Source organism: Hyla sarda, chromosome 5, assembly GCF_029499605.1.
Source record: "Hyla sarda isolate aHylSar1 chromosome 5, aHylSar1.hap1, whole genome shotgun sequence".
NCBI classification, from domain to species: domain Eukaryota; kingdom Metazoa; phylum Chordata; class Amphibia; order Anura; family Hylidae; genus Hyla; species Hyla sarda.
This window is the reverse complement of record NC_079193.1, coordinates 5,764,404-5,785,228: the sequence shown is the minus strand read 5'-3', so window position 1 is coordinate 5,785,228 and position 20,825 is coordinate 5,764,404. Positions and strand designations below refer to the sequence as shown.

The 20,825-nt window shown below is 47.1% G+C and overlaps 2 protein-coding genes across 6 annotated transcripts in view; one reads left to right on the top strand and one right to left on the bottom strand.

Annotated features, from left to right (window-relative positions):
* TBRG4 (transforming growth factor beta regulator 4) overlaps positions 1–9,552 on the bottom strand; it is a 40,691-nt gene extending 31,139 nt beyond the window's left edge. The window contains exons 1-2 of the mRNA XM_056518750.1: positions 9,427–9,552; positions 6,959–7,398 (exon numbers count right to left, since the gene is read on the bottom strand). Of these exons, the coding sequence (XP_056374725.1) occupies positions 6,959–7,360 (402 nt within the window). The 5' untranslated portion in view covers positions 7,361–7,398; positions 9,427–9,552. The remainder of the gene's footprint in view (positions 1–6,958; positions 7,399–9,426) is intronic.
* The window catches only part of CNBD2 (cyclic nucleotide binding domain containing 2), an 82,693-nt gene continuing 71,334 nt past the window's right edge, over positions 9,467–20,825 (top strand). For 2 of the 5 annotated variants that reach the window (XM_056518746.1, XM_056518745.1), the window contains exon 1: positions 18,051–18,287. In XM_056518746.1, the coding sequence (XP_056374721.1) occupies positions 18,127–18,287 (161 nt within the window). In that variant the 5' untranslated portion in view covers positions 18,051–18,126. Of the gene's footprint in view, positions 9,579–9,676; positions 9,747–18,050; positions 18,288–20,825 lie in introns of those variants that run through there. The other 3 variants (XM_056518748.1, XM_056518747.1, XM_056518749.1) reach the window with 3 other exon arrangements.

Here is a 20,825-nt window from a genome sequence, read left to right as displayed (position 1 = left end):
CTCTTCAGCTGTTCAAAGCGATTGTTAGCCGTTTTAGGTACAGAGTCAATAGGTTTAATAGTGATGGCAGGATCTAGTCCTGGATGTGAAATAGTGGTATGTTTAGATAATCCGTGTAAGAGAAATTGTCTTTTCATATTTAGCCTGTGTTGATTTAGTCTCAGATGAAGGGGGTCTGGTGGTCCGACCTATATATTGGAGTGAGCAACGGGTACATTCTATCAGATAGATGACATAATCTGTGGTACAGTTGTGATGATGTTTGATCGGGAATGTATCACCCGTAGTGGTAGATTTGAAGGTAGTGTGACCATGGCATATTTGGGTGCAGCATAGACATCTTGATTTGAAGCACTTATAGCTTCCCTTCTTCTGTGATATTACAGGGACGGTTTGGTTCTTGGTATGCCGTCTGACCTGGCTTGGTGCTAGAATGGTTTTTAATGATGCTGCTTTCCGATATGTGCATCTCGGTTGTGGTGGAATTTTACAGGAGAGGAAGGGGTCTGCACGTAAGATATGCCAGTGCCTGGCTAGTATTGATTTGATCCTGATAGCATCTTTGCTATAAATCATGATTAGGTTAGTAGAAAAGTTATTATTTGCTTGTATGGTATTGTCCTTTGTTTGCTTACGGACACACTCAGGTTGAGACAAAGATTTTGTACGATTGTAAGCGTCATTGAGTATTTGTTCTGGGTAGTGCTTTTGCCGGAACCGGTCATAGAGGATACGGGATTGCAATCTGAATTCTTCTTGTTTGGTGCAATTTTTTCTTATTCTTTTATATTGACTATATGGGATGTTTAGTAACCATTTTTTATGATGAGCACTATGAAAATCCAGATAACTGTTTGTATCTACTTTTTTAAAAAAGGTGGATGTGATAAATGATGAGGTGTTATGAGAAATGTGGATGTCCAAGAAATCAATGCTTTCTTTGCTGAATGAGAGAGTGAATTGGATACCCCATGTATTCTTGTTTAGATGTTGTAAGAAGGTTGGTATTAATTCTTCAGGTCCTTTCCATATTAGGAACAGGTCGTCAATATAGCGGAAATAGACGGCTATATGTTCCATGTATGTGGGGTTCTCCCATATGTGATGGGTCTCGAAGGCCCCCATGAATATATTAGCATAAACTGGGGCGACCTTCGAGCCCATCGCTGTCCCATGTTTCTGGTGATAGGTGGTTCCATTATAAGAAAAGTAATTGTTATGGAGAATAAAGGATAATGCTGTTACGAGAAAATCACGATGATTGGTGGAGATGGAAGAATCTTTCTGAAGGACGTCCGAAACACATTTGATACCCAAATCATGTTGTATATTGGAGTATAGTGAGGTAACGTCGCATGTGATAAGGGTGTATTCAGGTTTCCAAGGTAATTGGAGTAGGTGTTCGATAAGTTGGGTGGAATCCCTTAGATAACTGCGAAGACTGGTGACATGTGGTTGTAAGAAGCGATCCAAATAGTGTGCTAAATTACTGTTGGTAGCATTGGTGCAGGCGATAATTGGACGACCGGGTGGATGAGTCAAAGATTTGTGTATCTTTGGTAATTGGTAGAAATAGGGTTTATTGAAATTAGTTTGTAGGATAAATTGTTAGAGAAGATACTAAGCAAAAATGAACAACAATTTATCCTACAAACTAATTTCAATAAACCCTATTTCTACCAATTACCAAAGATACACAAATCTTTGACTCATCCACCCGGTCGTCCAATTATCGCCTGCACCAATGCTACCAACAGTAATTTAGCACACTATTTGGATCGCTTCTTACAACCACATGTCACCAGTCTTCGCAGTTATCTAAGGGATTCCACCCAACTTATCGAACACCTACTCCAATTACCTTGGAAACCTGAATACACCCTTATCACATGCGACGTTACCTCACTATACTCCAATATACAACATGATTTGGGTATCAAATGTGTTTCGGACGTCCTTCAGAAAGATTCTTCCATCTCCACCAATCATCGTGATTTTCTCGTAACAGCATTATCCTTTATTCTCCATAACAATTACTTTTCTTATAATGGAACCATCTATCACCAGAAACATGGGACAGCGATGGGCTCGAAGGTCGCCCCAGTTTATGCTAATATATTCATGGGGGCCTTCGAGACCCATCACATATGGGAGAACCCCACATACATGGAACATATAGCCGTCTATTTCCGCTATATTGACGACCTGTTCCTAATATGGAAAGGACCTGAAGAATTAATACCAACCTTCTTACAACATCTAAACAAGAATACATGGGGTATCCAATTCACTCTCTCATTCAGCAAAGAAAGCATTGATTTCTTGGACATCCACATTTCTCATAACACCTCATCATTTATCACATCCACCTTTTTTAAAAAAGTAGATACAAACAGTTATCTGGATTTTCATAGTGCTCATCATAAAAAATGGTTACTAAACATCCCATATAGTCAATATAAAAGAATAAGAACAAATTGCACCAAACAAGAAGAATTCAGATTGCAATCCCGTATCCTCTATGACCGGTTCCGGCAAAAGCACTACCCAGAACAAATACTCAATGACGCTTACAATCGTACAAAATCTTTGTCTCAACCTGAGTGTGTCCGTAAGCAAACAAAGGACAATACCATACAAGCAAATAATAACTTTTCTACTAACCTAATCATGACTTATAGCAAAGATGCTATCAGGATCAAATCAATACTAGCCAGGCACTGGCATATCTTACGTGCAGACCCCTTCCTCTCCTGTAAAATTCCACCACAACCGAGATGCACATATCGGAAAGCAGCATCATTAAAAACCATTCTAGCACCAAGCCAGGTCAGACGGCATACCAAGAACCAAACCGTCCCTGTAATATCACAGAAGAAGGGAAGCTATAAGTGCTTCAAATCAAGATGTCTATGCTGCACCCAAATATGCCATGGTCACACTACCTTCAAATCTACCACTACGGGTGATACATTCCCGATCAAACATCATCACAACTGTACCACAGATTATGTCATCTATCTGATAGAATGTACCCGTTGCTCACTCCAATATATAGGTCGGACCACCAGACCCCTTCATCTGAGACTAAATCAACACAGGCTAAATATGAAAAGACAATTTCTCTTACACGGATTATCTAAACATACCACTATTTCACATCCAGGACTAGATCCTGCCATCACTATTAAACCTATTGACCTCTGTACCTAAAACGGCTAACAATCGCTTTGAACAGCTGAAGAGACTGGAGATATTTTGGATGTTTACACTCCGTACATTGTCCCCCTATGGGTTAAATGAGGTAAAAGAAGTAATTTGATGAAACCTGCTAACGGTCCTTACCGACATAGAAGTACCATACGAGTCCAGCCTCCAGGTCCTTCACTTACACTGCTGCGCATGCGTCAACTACGATCTCTCACATCTGACCGTCAGCTGCTCAGAAGACAAATACCATTTGCGCCTGCGCCACCGGCTTCTTAAACGACACCGGTAATGTTTCAAACTTCATCCATACACATCTCTCCCAGCATAGCCACATATGTAGCAATGTTCTCTCTCTAATTTTATTGTATCTTATTTAATATTCATCAGTATCATCTTTTACTTTGGATGCGGTTCCGGTTCGGGATTTCTGACACCTGACCCGGAAGTAAAACACAAGTTTGTTTTAAATGTATAGGTGTAACTATCTGTTTCCATTATTGCCTGAGGAAGAGCCCGGTACGGGCTGGAAACGCTGTTTTTCTGTTGCGTTGCATCTTTTATAAATAAACCGTTCATTTAACCTAACCCTTAGAGGTCTGCGCTCCTTCAGAAGTTCCCCTTTTTTGTGATCGGATTATCCGCTCCACCTTTCTATTGATGTGCTGGACCCTGTTACCCAGAGCCCAGAGGAACCTGGATGCTGCGACCCCTCTCCAATCTCTAAGTGACTACAGGTGTTATGCTCTGAGCATAACACCGTAAGGTAAGGGACCACCCTGCTGGCCCATTTATCTAACCATTTACACACAAAGTTATCTTGGTTACCTGCACGAGGTGCGCACCGTTTTCTTTCTTGTATCCTGTATGTATATAGGGGGATCCTGAGATCCTGTATGTATATAGGGGGATCCTGTATGTATATAGGGGGATCCTGAGATCCTGTATGTATATAGGGGGATCCTGTATGTATATAGGGGGATCGTGACATCCTGTATGTATATAGGGGGATCCTGAGATCCTGTATGTATATAGGGGGATCCTGTATGTATATAGGGGGATCCTGAGATCCTGTATGTATATAGGGGGATCCTGTATGTATATAGGGGGATCGTGACATCCTGTATGTATATAGGGGGATCCTGACATCCTGTATATATGGTGGATCCTGACATCCTGTATGTATATAGGGGGATCCTGACATCCTGTATATATGGTGGATCCTGACATCCTGTATGTATATAGGGGGATCCTGACATCCTGTATGTATATAGGGGGATCCTGACATCCTGTATGTATATAGGGGGATCCTGACATCCTGTATGTATATAGGGGGATCCTGACATCCTGTATGTATATAGGGGGATCCTGACATCCTGTATGTATATATGGTGGATCCTGACATCCTGTATGTATATATGGTGGATCCTGACATCCTGTATGTATATAGGGGGATCCTGACATCCTGTATATTGGGGGTCCTGTATATGAGGGATCCTGAGATCCTGTATGTATATAGGGGGATCCTGACATCCTGTATGTATATAGGGGGATCCTGACATCCTGTATGTATATAGAGGGATCCTGACATCCTGTATGTATATAGGGGGGATCCTGACATCCTGTATGTATATAGGGGGGATCCTGACATCCTGTATGTATATAGGGGGATCCTGACATCCTGTATGTATATAGGGGGGATCCTGGCATCCTGTATGTATATAGGGGGATCCTGACATCCTGTATGTATATAGGGGGATCCTGACATCCTGTATGTATATAGGGGGATCCTGAAATCCTGTATGTATATAGGGGGATCCTGACATCCTGTATGTATATAGGGGGGATCCTGACATCCTGTATGTATATATGGGGGATCCTGACATCCTGTATGTATATAGGGGGATCCTGACATCCTGTATGTATATAGGGGGATCCTGACATCCTGTATGTATATAGGGGGATCCTGAGATCCTGTATGTATATAGGGGGATCCTGTATGTATATAGGGGGATCGTGACATCCTGTATGTATATAGGGGGATCGTGACATCCTGTATGTATATAGGGGGATCGTGACATCCTGTATGTATATAGGGGGATCCTGACATCCTGTATGTATATAGGGGGATCGTGACATCCTGTATGTATATAGGGGGATCGTGACATCCTGTATGTATATAGGGGGATCGTGACATCCTGTATGTATATAGGGGGATCGTGACATCCTGTATGTATATAGGGGGATCCTGACATCCTGTATGTATATAGGGGGATCCTGACATCCTGTATATTGGGGGTCCTGTATATGAGGGATCCTGACATCCTGTATGTATATAGGGGGATCCTGACATCCTGTATGTATATATGGTGGATCCTGACATCCTGTATGTATATAGGGGGATCCTGACATCCTGTATGTATATAGGGGGATCCTGACATCCTGTATGTATATAGGGGGGATCCTGGCATCCTGTATGTATATAGGGGGGATCCTGACATCCTGTATGTATATAGGGGGGATCCTGGCATCCTGTATGTATATAGGGGGGATCCTGACATCCTGTATGTATATATGGTGGATCCTGACATCCTGTATGTATATAGGGGGATCCTGACATCCTGTATGTATATAGGGGGGATCCTGACATCCTGTATGTATATAGGGGGATCCTGACATCCTGTATGTATATAGGGGGATCCTGGCATCCTGTATGTATATAGGGGGATCCTGACATCCTGTATGTATATAGGGGGATCCTGTATGTATATAGGGGGGATCCTGACATCCTGTATGTATATAGGGGGATCCTGACATCCTGTATGTATATAGGGGGATCCTGACATCCTGTATGTATATAGGGGGATCCTGACATCCTGTATGTATATAGGGGGGATCCTGACATCCTGTATGTATATAGAGGGGATCCTGACATCCTGTATGTATATAGGGGGGATCCTCACATCCTGTATGTATATAGGGGGGATCCTGACATCCTGTATGTATATAGGGGGGATCCTGACATCCTGTATGTATATAGGGGGGATCCTGACATCCTGTATGTATTTATGGGGGATCCTCACATCCTTTATGTATATAGGGGGATCCTGACATCCTGTATGTATATAGGGGGATCCTGACATCCTGTATGTATATAGGGGGGATCCTGACATCCTGTATGTATATATGGGGGATCCTGACATCCTGTATGTATATAGGGGGATCCTGACATCCTGTATGTATATAGGGGGATCCTGGCATCCTGTATATCAGGGGTTCTCATATATGGGGGAATGGAACATCCTGCCTTTGTTTGGCTGGGTTCACACTACGGTTTGTATTTACGGCTCCCGTATATGGCGAGGGGGGGGGGGGGCTTAATCGTGGCGCCCGCACTCAGCTGTATTCGGGAACCGTATTTAATGCATGTCTATGAGCCAACCGGAGTGAACCGCAGCCTCCGGTCGGCTACGTTTCGGCCGTATGTGGTTTCCCGACCGTAGGCAAAAACGCGGTCGGCTCATAGACATGCATTAAATACGGTTCCCGAATACGGCTGAGTGCGGGCACCGCTATTAAGCCCCGCCCCCTCATCCCAGCTGTATACGGGAACCGTAAATACAAACCGTAGTGTGAACCCAGCCTTAGTTTGGGCCTGCAGGGAGTTGTAGTTTTGCAACAGCTGGAGGCACCCCGTTAGGAACCACTTCTCTGAACTGGAGATTTCAGGAGCCCCCCCCAATGTCCCTACCTGTCTGTTCACCGCGCTCAGCAGTTCCCCGAACCTCTTGTCGTTCACCACTTCGTCCTTATTGGTCTCCGTCACTTTGGCGATCTGACTAATGATGGCGGCCGCCCGGTTCCCGTTCTTGCAGTGCTCGGAGGAGATCTGCAGCAGTTCCTCCGGTGAGGATATAGACTGGATCATAGATAGGAAATCCTTCTCGCTCGGTCCGTTCATGTTCTGCTTCAGGGCAGGTAGGTTGTCGGTGTACCAGCAGAGGGCGGTGGTGTGCAGGGGAGAGGTGAGGGGCCGCGGGGGGTGGAGCGGGCAGGATCGGATACATTCTGAGGGGAAGGGGCAGGACGAGGCCAGGAAGGAGGGCGATACCGCCAGCAGACGGGAGAAGCGCAGGACGAGACGTGCAGCCATGTCCTCAGGGGGGGAGGGGCTTCACCGGACGCTCAGCTCTGGGGGGGAAAATTATAGGATAAATCAGATAATAATAATGATGATGATGCAAGATGAATTCTCCTGACCTCCTGTATATGGGGGATCCTGACCTCCTGTATATGGGGGATCCCGACCTCCTGTATATGGGGGATCCCGACCTCCTGTATATGGGGGATCCTGACCTCCTGTATATGGGGGATCCTGACCTCCTGTATATGGGGGATCCTGACCTCCTGTATATGGGGGATCCCAACATCTCTCCTGGGGATCCTATAAATCTTGTGCATCCTGTATACAGGGGATCCTGTATATCGGGTTTGTCCTGTATACGGGGGATCCTGTATATCGGGTTTGTCCTGTATACGGGGGATCCTGTATATCGGGTTTGTCCTGTATACGGGGGATCCTGTATATCGGTTTTGTCCTGTATACGGGGGGATCCTTTATAGGGTGGATCCTGTATACGGGGGATCCTTTATAGGGTGGGTCTTGTATACGGGGGATCCTTTATAGGGTGGATCCTGTATACGGGGGATCCTTTATAGGGTGGATCCTGTATACGGGGGATCCTTAATAGAGTGGATCCTGTATACGGGGATCCTTTATAGGGTGGATCTTGTATACGGGGGATCCTGTATAGGGTGGATCCTGTATACGGGGATCCTTTATAGGGTGGATCCTGTATACGGGGATCCTTTATAGGGTGGATCTTGTATATGGGGGATCCTTTATAGGGTGGATCCTGTATACGGGGATCCTTTATAGGGTGGATCCTGTATACAGGGGATCCTTTATAGGGTGGATCCTGTATACGGGGATCCTTTATAGGGTGGATCCTGTATACAGGGGATCCTGTATACGAGGGTTCCTTTATAGGGTGGATCCTGTATACGGATGATCCTTTATAGGGTGGATCCTGTATACAGGGGATCCTTTATAGGGTGGATCCTGTATACGGGGGATCCTTTATAGGGTGGATCCTGTATACGGGGGATCCTTTATAGGGTGGATCCTGTATACGGGGGATCCTTTATAGGGTGGATCCTGTATACAGGGGATCCTTTATAGGGTGGATCCTGTATACAGGGGATCCTTTATAGGGTGGATCCTGTATACAGGGGATCCTTTATAAGGCGGATCCTGTATACAGAGAATCCTTTATAGGGTGGATCCTGTATACAGGGGATCCTTTATAGGGTGGATCTTGTATACAGGGGATCCTTTATAGGGTGTATTCTGTATACAGGGGATCCTATATAGGGTGGATCTTGTATACAGGGGATCCTTTATAGGGTGGATCTTGTATACAGGGGATCCTTTATAGGGTGGATCTTGTATACAGGGGATCCTTTATAGGGCAGATCCTGTATACAGGGGATCCTTTATACGGCGGATCCTGTATACAGGGGATCCTTTATACGGCGGATCCTGTATACAGGGGATCCTTTATAGGGTGGATCTTGTATACAGGGGATCCTTTATAGGGCGTATTCTGTATACAAGGGATCCTATATAGGGTGGATCTTGTATACAGGGGATCCTTTATAGGGTGTATTCTGTATACAGGGGATCCTTTATAGGGTGGATCTTGTATACAGGGGATCCTTTATAGGGTGGATCTTGTATACAGGGGATCCTTTATAGGGCGTATTCTGTATACAAGGGATCCTATATAGGGTGGATCTTGTATACAGGGGATCCTTTATAGGGTGTATTCTGTATACAGGGGATCCTTTATAGGGTGGATCTTGTACACAGGGGATCCTTTATAGGGTGGATCTTGTATACAGGGGATCCTTTATAGGGTGGATCCTGTATACAGGGGATCCTTTATAGAGTGGATCCTGTATACAGGGGATCCTTTATAGGGCATATTCTGTATACAGGGGATCCTATATAGGGTGTATTCTGTATACAGGGGATCCTTTATAGGGTGGGTCTTGTATACAGGGGATCCTTTATAGGGTGGATCCTGTATACGGGGAATCGTTTATAGGGTGGATTCTGTATACGAGGACTCTTTCCCCCCGGTCTCCCCTTCTTACCATGCTGCTTCATGCTGATCCAACGCTCTGACCTCCACGGCAAGAAGCGGAAGCCGGCACCTCGTGTTGGCGTCACTTCCGGTTATGCGCTCTCACCGTCCTCATTGCAGGACTTCACAATCATGGCTGCCGCTGGCGTTTATTGCCTGAATGTGAGTGTCGGCCATGTTTACTCCTATAATCTGGTTATAACAATAGTAATAGAACAAGTGAGTGGGGTCATGGCGACCTCTAGTGTCAGAACGGTAGAAACCCAGAGTATAAACTGAACTCTTGTTGCTATGGACAACAACAGGACGGCTGTATATATGAGAATCTCTGTATCCTATATCTGACCATAGGGACCACCACATTGGGACCACCACATTGGGACCTCCACATACTGACTATAGGGACCACCACATACCGTTCACAGGGACCACAACATTGGGACCTCCACATACCGTTCACAGGGACCACCACATACTGTCCACACGGACCACCACTTACCGTTCACAGGGACCACAACATTGGGACCTCCACATACTGTTCACAGGGACCACCACATACTGTCCACACGGACCACCACATACTGTCCACAGGGACCACCGCATACCGTCCACAGGGACCACCACATATTGTTCACAGGGACCTCCACATACCGTCCACAGGGACCACCACATACCGTCCACAAGGACCACCACATACCGTCCACAGGGACCACCACATACCGTCCACAGGGACCACCACATACCGTCCACAGGGACCACCACATATTGTTCACAGGGACCTCCACAAACCGTCCACAGGGACCACTACATATTGTTCACAGGGAACTCCACATACCGTCCACAGGGACCACCACATATCACATATTGTTCACAGGGACCACTACATATTATCCACAGGGACCACTACATATTATCCACAGGGACCACCACATACCGTTCACAGGGACCATCACATACCGTCCACAGGGACCACCACATATCGTCCACAGGGACACCACATACCGTCCACAGGGACCTCCACATATCGTCCACAGGGACCTCCACATACCGTCCACAGGGACCACCACATACCGTCCACAGGGACCACCACATACAAACCACTACTTACATAAATACACTTAAATTTTTTCCCCATACCAATACAACACACACAAACACGCATTCCAAAAAATGAACATAAAAATAGCCCAACTTGGCTTATAAAAATATATAAACATAAAATTCAGCACGACTTGGCTATAACAACAAAACAAAAGAAAAGGAACATAAAAGTTGCACAACTTGGCTATAACTGAAAAATTACCCTTACCCAGGGGATAAAAAATATATATATAAAAAAAAAAAAATAGCTCAGCACAACTTGCTAAAAAAAAATAACGCTCTGCCTCCCAGCCAGAGATCCACAGGTGAAAGAAGGGCAAGGAAAAGCAGCGCGGAGATGCGGCCGGAGAGAGGGCCCAAAGAGCCCAGCCCCACGCACCGCCCCCGCACGGCCGCAAGGCACGCGAAGCACGCCCAGCACGGCAAGGAGCCGAGGACAGCCAGAGAGGATCCGCACGCCGCCCAGAAACCGGCGAACGCCGGACCCAAAAAGAGCAAGCCAGAACCGAAGAGGACAACACCACCGAAAAGCGAGACCGCAAAGCCGGAGGCGAGGAGAGCAGAGACACCGGAGGGGAGCCACCCCCCCAAGGAGGGAGAAAAAAAAAACCATGTGTATATGCATATACACAAGCATACACACACACATACATGTATATATATATATATATATATATATACACACACATACACATACGACACAGCTTTTTTACTGGCCCGACTGCCACTATACACTATATAATATAAAACAATATAAATACAAAACACAATATATACAAAACACAATATATACAAAAATCACAGAAAATATACAAAAATATAATAAATACACTACAGAAAACACCTACACTAAAACTGTCCCCTCACCCACACCACCCCTCCTGTACATGGGTCAGAGTCCATACCGTCCATACAGTTCTCAAAGTCCAGTCCTTAACTGACCCATGTCAGGTCCCCAAAACACCACTCAAAAAACCACCACCCACAAATACACCCTCCCCACCTAACACTCCTCCCAACCAACTTATACACAAACTTATACACACTGAATCACAACCCCCTTTAGGCCCAAGTTTGGTTGCCTGTAAGCCCTTCATACCAGTCAACTGAAAACAAAACAAAAATCTAATGTGCACATGCATCAGCCCACCACCAGGGAGAAGGATGGCAGACCTGATACATAAATCATTTTATACTCTTTCCCTAACTCCCCCTACAATTCTCCCTAATTCTATCCCTACAATAAATATGACCCTACCCTCACCCTATCTCTATCCCTATAACACTGCCCCTAACCAAAATAAAAGGTACTCTACCCAAAAGGTTTAGTACCTAGGGCACATGAAATGAGAAACCTCTCCACAGGAGAGAAGCCCTACTGGTACCAAGACTGCCATACTCCAAAGACCTGATCTTCCCGAGGTCACCAGTGATGTTCCTACAGACCTCCACCTCGGAGAGGATTTTCTGTTGGGTCGACACTAAACACCGTGTGTTCCACGTGTAGTACCTAACCACTAAACTGACTAAGAATAAAGTGCCCCGATCTCGGCCACCCAGGTTCCTGAATGCCCCATAAGCCCACTCCGGATAGGTCAGGCCCGCAAGTTGACTCCAGCCGATGGAAGCGCCCACCCGGTTGTAGACCCCTATGTTAAAGGGACAATGAAGGAGGAAGTGGTCCATGCTTTCCAGCGTGTCCCCGCACTCTTCTAGAGGACATCCCCGGTCATCAGATCTCCTACACATCAGATTGTCCCTTACACATAGCTTCCCCTGAAAGCAGTGCCAGGCCAAGTCCCAAACCTTCTGGGGGATCCTTTTCATTTTTAAAAGATACAACCCCACTCTCAGATCCCGACCTGGGCAGTCCCTGAGCGCCAGAGGCTTCTGGAAGTGGGTCAACAGAACCCGTTTGTCAAGGGAACGCCTTGACTGGGTCCTGATCTCCCACACTCCCAGACCCCACCGACGTATCGCCTTCAGAGTCGGGGTAGCGTAAGCCGGAAGATATCCATGGGGCGTACGGAGGTCCATCACTTGCCCTCCTCTCTCCCATTCCTGGAAGAAAGGCCGAAACCACTCCCTGCAGGAGAGTACCCACGGAGGAGCCCTCTCTGACCAGAGGTTTGAGATGTTGGCTTTTAAGAAGGTGTTTGTTAAGAACACCACGGGGTTTACCATAGATAAACCCCCTAGTCTCCTCGTGCGGTACGTAACCTCCCTCTTGACTAGGTTCATCCTGTTCCCCCATAACAGTTGGAAAAACAGGCCGTAGACCCCAGTATAGTAAGCCTCTGGCAAGATACATACACTGCCCAGATAGATAAACAAGGGGAGCAGGTACGATTTGATCAGGTGTACCCTTTCCCTGAGGGTCATAGACCAACCCTTCCACTGATCCACCCTATGAGTGGCATCCTGTAGCTTACCATCCCAGTTTTTGGTGGGATAATCATCCTGGCGGAATGTGATGCCCAAAACTTTTGCTGATTCTTGGGGCCCTGGAAGGGTGCCCGGGAGATCAAACGTGGGATCCCCCCCTCCCAGCCAGAGACTTTCACACTTATCCCGGTTGATCTTAGACCCGGAAGCCTCCGAGTAGCGGTCCACCTCTGACATCACCACATCGACCTCCCCCTCAAGGAGACGAAAATAGTGACATCATCAGCGTACGCCACCACTCTCTGGGCGACATCCGGCTCCACCAGACTCATCCCGACTCCCACCAACGGTCCACAATCTACCCTCCGGACGAAGGGATCGATTGCGAACACGTATAACAGCGGGCTCAAAGGACAACCCTGACGGACTCCGGACCCCACCTCAAAAGAGTGGCCAGACCACCCGTTCACCAGTGGGAAACTCTCTGCCCCTGCATACAAGATCTTAAGCCAATTAACAAAAGTACTCGGTAAGCCATATCTCAGTAGGACGGACCAGAGGTACTCGTGGTTCACCCGATCAAATGCTTTGGCCTGATCCAAGGACAGTAAGTACCCCTTCTAGAGACCCGCACTGCTCTGCTCCACTGCCTCCCTGACACTCAGGACAGCACTTAAGGTGCTTCGGCCTGGAACAGAGCAGTGCTGGGCCGCCGAAAGGAGCCGGGGTGCAAACTCCACCAACCGATTAAACAGTATCTTGGCCAGAAGCTTCCTGTCCGTATTGAGAAGAGCTATGGGCCTCCAATTCTCAATCCGGCTAGGATCTTTACACTTTGAGAGAAGAATCAGGGCTGACCTCCTCATTGACCTAGGCAGAGTGCCCGAGGAGAGACACTCATTGAATACCACAGTCAAGAGGGGAGCTAAAGACTCCTTAAAGGTCTTGTACCACTCGGATGTTAAGCCATCCGGACCTGGTGACTTCTTGGGGGCAACCCCCTCGATCGCCAGTCTCACTTTCTCTTCCCTGATTTCTTCTGCCAAAACGCCAAGAGAGGGGTCTCCCCCTGGCTCAGGAATGGTTTCAGCCAGGAAAGCCGACATCTTGTCCCGATCTAGATCCTTCCTTCCCAAGAGGTGCGAGTAGAAGGATCTGACGACCTCCAAGATCCCCGATCTGGACCGATTCAGAGATCCCGTACTATCAATCAGTCCTGAAATGACTTTACTACTCACTGACATCTTACAGTTTCTGTAAGGGTCGGGCGAGCGGTACTTCCCGAAATCCCTCTCAAAAACCAAAGATGCGTGCCTATCGTACTGACACCTCATCAGCAAGGATTTCACTCTGGAGATATCCTCTCGGCTACCTCCAGTCGAAACAAGAAGCTAGAGTTTCCTCCTCAGACCCTGATACAGGCGATACCTATTCAGGGACCTGAGGCTCGAGAGTTGGCGGAAGAACCCCGCAACCCGCTTCTTGAATATCTCCCACCACTCTGACTTACTACTACAAAGGTCCAGTAAAGGTACCTGACTGAAGAAAATCCTCAAAGGACTGTCTTATCTCCGCTTCCTCCAGGAGGGACGAATTCAGCTTCCAATAACCTTTACCCATCCGGGGGGTCTCTGAAACATTCAAGGAAAACAAAATCATACAGTGATCAGAGAACTCCACCTCAAGCACGGACACTTGGTTTGCGGGGCGTAGATGTTAATGAGCCGGAGCTCCTGTCCCTTCATGAGGACATCTAAGATCAGGCACCTCCCCATTTCTAACTCAATAACCCGTCTGCATTCAACCGGAGCGGTAAAAAGGACCGCCACCCCACTATACGGCTCAGCCGCAAGAGACCAGTGGGAGGGCCCGCGCCTCCACTCTCTCCTGGCTTTTACCAGGGAGGCTAGATCTGGCAACCTGGTCTCCTGCAGATACAAAATATCGGCTTCAACACGGCCGAGAAAATCAAAGGCTGCGAATCTAGCCGTATCAGACTTTATGCTGGCACAGTTAATAGATGCCAGCATCAATGGGGTGAGTGCCGCCATCATGGGTGATTGAGTTAGACGGCCCTAACCCCCTCATTTCTGTCTTTACTTTACCCCCTCATCCCCAGACGAGGAGGCTTCTTTCTCTTTAAACCTTTTTTAGACTCTGATTGGTCCATTTTTGAATCCCCATCTCCGTCTGGCTCTGGTTTGGCCCCATCCCCCGAGGAAACCATCCCATCAGGACAGGGCCCAGTTCCCCCGGAGGCTCCCCCACTTCAGGTACCCCATCCTCGACCACCCCCTCCAAAGAGGGGGAGGAGATGTCATCAAGGACAGAGTACCGGTTAGACAGATCAATCAGAGGGGGGGCAGGTAAGCTTCCGCTTGGGACCTGGTCCGTAACACGGGGACTAGAGGGCTCTGACCTCTTATTTCCCCTTTTATTGCCCTTCTTTTTTTTTGGCCGCTCTTCACCCTCCTCATCCACACTTTCACAGTGGGAGGAATCGGAAAGATCGGCCTTGCTGCCCTCTTCTCCACAGATTCTCCTCACTTCCTCCTCCAGCACATTCTCCTCCAGGGCCTCAGCAGTTTCAGGACTAACCTCTGGAGCAGGGTCAGAAGCTACCCCTGCCACATGGGAACTCTCCAGCTCCCTGCTCCTTCTGCGATTAGCCTCCCGCCTCAGCTTGGCGGGACTTTTCCTCTTCACTGACCCTGTTGCACCTTCAACCGCACTCGTGCCCTCCCCAGCTGAGGCAACATTACTGCTCTCCCCAGCCAAGGTGACCGTCGCACGGGCAAAGGCGCTAGGACAACGGCTGAAAGGGTGTCCTAAGACACCACACAGATGACACCGGATCTGCCTACAGGATGCGGCAAGATGACCTACCCCACCGCACAGTGCACAGACCTGCACGGTACAGGCTGCGCTAAAGTGAGTGGGGCTGCCACACCTGTGACAGACCTTGGGCGGCCCCTGGTAGAAAACTTGGATTCTGTCTCTCCCAAGAAAAGCAGCTGATGGGATGTGGGCAACAGTGCTCCCCGAACGCTTCAGTTTGACGGAAAACGTCCAGGCCCCAGACCAGATCCCATGTTTGTCATAGTTCTTTTTTGGCATGTCCGTCACATCACCATATCTGCTGAGCCAGGTCATGATGTCATAGCAAGATAGTGACTCGTTACGTGTCAAAACGGTCACTTTCTTGGGCAAATTCTGACGGGATATGGCCTTTACGGCGAAATCCCGCCAGCCGGGCTCACTTTTCACCACCTCATAGTTCGACCAGAAGAGTTCCAAACCCTCCGGCCGAACGAAGCTGATGTCAAATTCGGAAGTACCGTAGGGGTGGATCAGGGCAAAGATGTCACTTGCCCTGAATTCCATCTGGAGGAGGAGCTCAACCACCTTACCCCGAGGCGGACACGCATCTTCGCCCCTCCACACTAAACGGACCACATTCCTACGGCCACTTTCCTGCCCGGATGTTGGGAGGGACCAGACCACCTCCCCGTTTTGTTCTCGGAAGGCGCCTAAGCCGTGTCTTTCTATCCAAAAAGACAGATCAACCTCACCCCTTCCCTCTACCTGGATTGACCTGTCTCCCCTACGTAGAGCCTCCAGGAGGCGCTGTTGCAAGTGACCCCCAGAGCCAGATGGAGATGGGGATCCCCCTGATCCCCCCGGCAGTGACACTGGCATAACTTCTGGGAGAAGCAGCAACTACCGGGGGGGCAGTCGAACCAGGACCTGACCCAGATCCCAAACCAGGACCCTTGTTCTTAGCTGAGGTGTCAGTCAAACCTCTCTCTGGCATTCCAATACCACTCCTCACCTGCATTCCACTTGTACCCCTCTCTTGCACTCCACTTGTACCCCTCTCTTGCACTCCACTTGTACCCCTCTCTTGCACTCCACTTGCACCCCTCTCTTGCACTCCACTTGCACCCCTCTCTTGCACTCCACTTGCACCCCTCTCTTGCACTCCACTTGCACCCCTCTCTTGCACTCCACTTGCACCCCTCTCTTGCACTCCACTTGCACCCCTCTCTTGCACTCCACTTGCACCCCTCTCTTGCACTCCCCTTGCACCCCTCTCATCCACACTGCTACTACAACTCCTCCCATGCGCACTACCATAACTCACACTCTGGACATTACCATTTTTCCACACATTTTTGCTCTCACTTTCACTCTTGCCTACACTCTGTATATTACAGGCTGGGCTGGCTGGGTCTATTGCATTATGTATAAGGGTCGCTGGTTTCAGGACTAGGGTTGCATTTCCAGTCTTCTTGGGTGCAGACACAGGCTCCGCCTCTGATATGGATGGCCCGCCCCCTCACACAAAGTCATGGATTTTGGCAGGAGCTGTCCCTCCGGACGCACTCCTGCCCCGCCTACTGCAGCTGACGTGCAGGGAACCTCCCCCTTTACAGGTGAGTGCCCCGCAACGCCAGAAACGGTACCGACCGCACATAGGCGACCACCCCCTGAACCACCAAGGTCTGGTGCCCGGACACTCCCCCCCCCTCACAGGGGAGTGCCCTGCAGCGCCAGGACCTGTACCGCTCACTTCAACCGGGGGACCGCCCCCCGAACGGGTGAAACTGCCGCCATTTTCTGGTGCCTGGACACCCTCCCCCCTCACAGGAGGGTGCCCTTTATTTTCTATAGCACCCGCGGACATTTTGGGTGCACTACTGTATCCCCCATGCTGGCCCCGTTCCACTACAGAAACGAGGTCTGGCAGATTGGGGGACCCAGCACCCTGAACCGACTTCTCAGCCGACCCAGACTGCTGGAGGGGAGAAAACACAAACTTTATCTGCCCTTCAGTTTTTTTTCTCTTCTTGCCCTTTTTTTTATTCCTCCCCTTCTCCTCTGGGTCCAGATCTTCTCCAAAAGAAAAAATTTCCAGACGGGTGGGGGACTCCTGCATTACAATCGCCCGCAGGAGACCCCCATCCGCCAAGCCGCTGCCTTCACCACAGTCACTGCCATCACCGTCCTCATCCTCGCTGGAGGGAGGTAAGGCCACCTGAGCTGCCATTATGTAGTCCTCAGGGTAAGTGGGGGGTCAGGGGCAACATTGGTGGCACCAACAGAACCCATGTCCATATCCCCCCCACTCACATTGCCCTCCTCACCTCCATCACCTTCCTCCATCTCCTCCTCCTCGCTCTGGCAGTCATCATGCAGTTTTTCTGAACCTCTGGAGGCACGCATGTTGGAGAACCTTTCCTTATTGATCAGCTTCTCACCGAGGAATCCAGCTCCAGCCACAATGTCCGACCTCAGCTGCACCAGATCCTCCACCTCTTTCTTTAACGATCTCACCTTTGCAGTGAATGCTGCTCTCTTGGTCTTGGCTGCTGTATCTGCCTGGTAAGACACAAGCTTCAGCTCTTCCCTCAGGCCTCTGAGTTGCTCATATTCCACCATCTTAGCCTGGATTCTGGATCCGAAGGTAGCCAGGGATTCTCTGGGCCCCTTTACTCCCCATTGCTGGGGTTCAGATGAACCAGATACCGTAGCCTTTCCTGAACTCCTTTGCCTGGAGACACTTTTGCTGGAAGCTTTGCAGCTTCCAGCAGGGGATGTTGTGGGTCCTGGCTGAACGCCTCACCCCATCCTGGCTACTGGCCGTTGCATGCTCCCTCACACTCCCAGACGGCCATAAACGGGGAGTGGACGATGGAATTCTGGGGTCCATAGCAGGAAAAACCTAGGGGCTGGTGAAAAACTCTGCTTCTCTGATAGTCTGCTGGTAGTCACAGGAGCTCAGACACACCCAACCTCTCTCCAGAGCTGTACTCACTATTCTGCTGGTGAGGTCACTGTGTACATACATTACATTACTTATCCTGTACTGATCCTGAGTTATATCCTGTATTATACACCAGAGCTGTACTCACTATTCTGCTGGTGAGGTCACTGTGTACATACATTACATTACTTATCCTGTACTGATCCTGAGTTATATCCTGTAGATCTTTTATTAAAATTTCAAACATAACAATAAAAAAAATTACAAAACATAAACATATCATATCCGACAGAACATATCAATATAATGATCATAAAACCAACACAATAGCATAAAATACAACACCGGTCCACCCCACACTCATTCCTGCACACAAACAAATATATACAATATTTACAAAAGACAGATTCCTATAATACCCTTAATACCCATACCATACTAATAAACTATATACACTAATACTAAATGTGAATTTCCTGGCCCAGTTGCAATACCAAAAACCCAATACCAGTAATATACCAAAAAGAATAACAACAACAACAATAATAATAATATGTACAAAATAATAAAAACCAACACAAACAAAATAACACCCCTTTTTTTTTTTTTGGGCCCTGAGCTGGTCCCGCATCCCATGCCCCCAGTACATGTTACCAGACGTCCATGAACCAGTCCAGGATTTTCTGTATATATAAAAGTCCCATACAAACCCCCTCCCCCCTTTTTAACCCACCACCCAACCTAAACTAAACCCAAACCCCAGGTGGCATCACACAATATATATATACAATATATACATTACATAAAATATACACAGACTAACAATATATACAATACATAAGTATACAAATAGACTACAACAATAAATACAATAACAAATACATATAACAATATAAGCCAAACAACAAACCCCTAAAGCCCCTGAGTTATATCCTGTAAATCTTTTTATTATAAAAATCTAAAACATAACAGACATAATCAATAATACATAACATAAACTCAGCTTACATGCGCCATAAATATGAAACAAAATAAGACAAATTGTCATTATAACAAAAACTAAACTTTTACCAGCCAGTCCAGTTTCAACTAAAACTAATTACGTACACGTATATATAAACTAATGAAATAATATGTGTACCCCAACACCATACATCACACCAAACTCACACCAAATACACAAACAAAAACTCTGCCATGCCCGGCAATAGGAAATAAAAGCCGTCCAAACCTGGACATAATGAAAATATTGACTAACAGGCAGCAGATACATTACAGACAAAACATACATATAAACATACATATAAACATACATATAAACATACATATAAACATACATATAAACATACATATAAACATACGTATAAACATACATATAAACATACATATAAACATACATATAAACATACGTATAAACATACATATAAACATACATATAAACATACATATAAACATACATATAAACATACATATAAACATACATATAAACATACGTATAAACATACATATAAACATACATATAAACATACATATAAACATACATGGACTTTTTTTTTTTTTTTTCCTCTCTCTCTCTCTCTCTCTCTCCCTCTCTCCCTCTCTCCCTCTCTCCCTCTCTCCCTCTCTCCCTCTCTCTCTCCCTCCCTCCGATCCCACACTCACTCACACCCATCCTCACCACCATCATTAATTTTTGCGGATATCACACTCATACCCATCCTCTCCTAATATATATTTAAAAAAAAAAAAAAAAAAAAAAAAAAAAAAAAAAATGTCAAAACAAATAGATCCGGCTGCCTTAACTAAAACGAAAGGTAACTAAACATTAAATAAGCATACATATACGGTAATACAGAAATACAGGTAAATGAATAACAATAACAACTCTTTCACTATCTAATCCCAAAGCCCCTCCAGCCCCTCTGGCCATGAGATGGTATAAATGTCCAGTCCAGTCCATAATACACACCAGGAGCCGGGCATCATGGAGTCCAATATTGTTCATCAATGGCTCCACCCAGCTCACCTCTTACCCCCCATTCCCCCACCCAACCTATTCTATAGCCCCCTATATACATATATACAAGAAAGTAAAAGCAAGGCCTATTCAGCCATGCCACCAAAAGGTTTGCCACACAACATAATTACTTAAACAC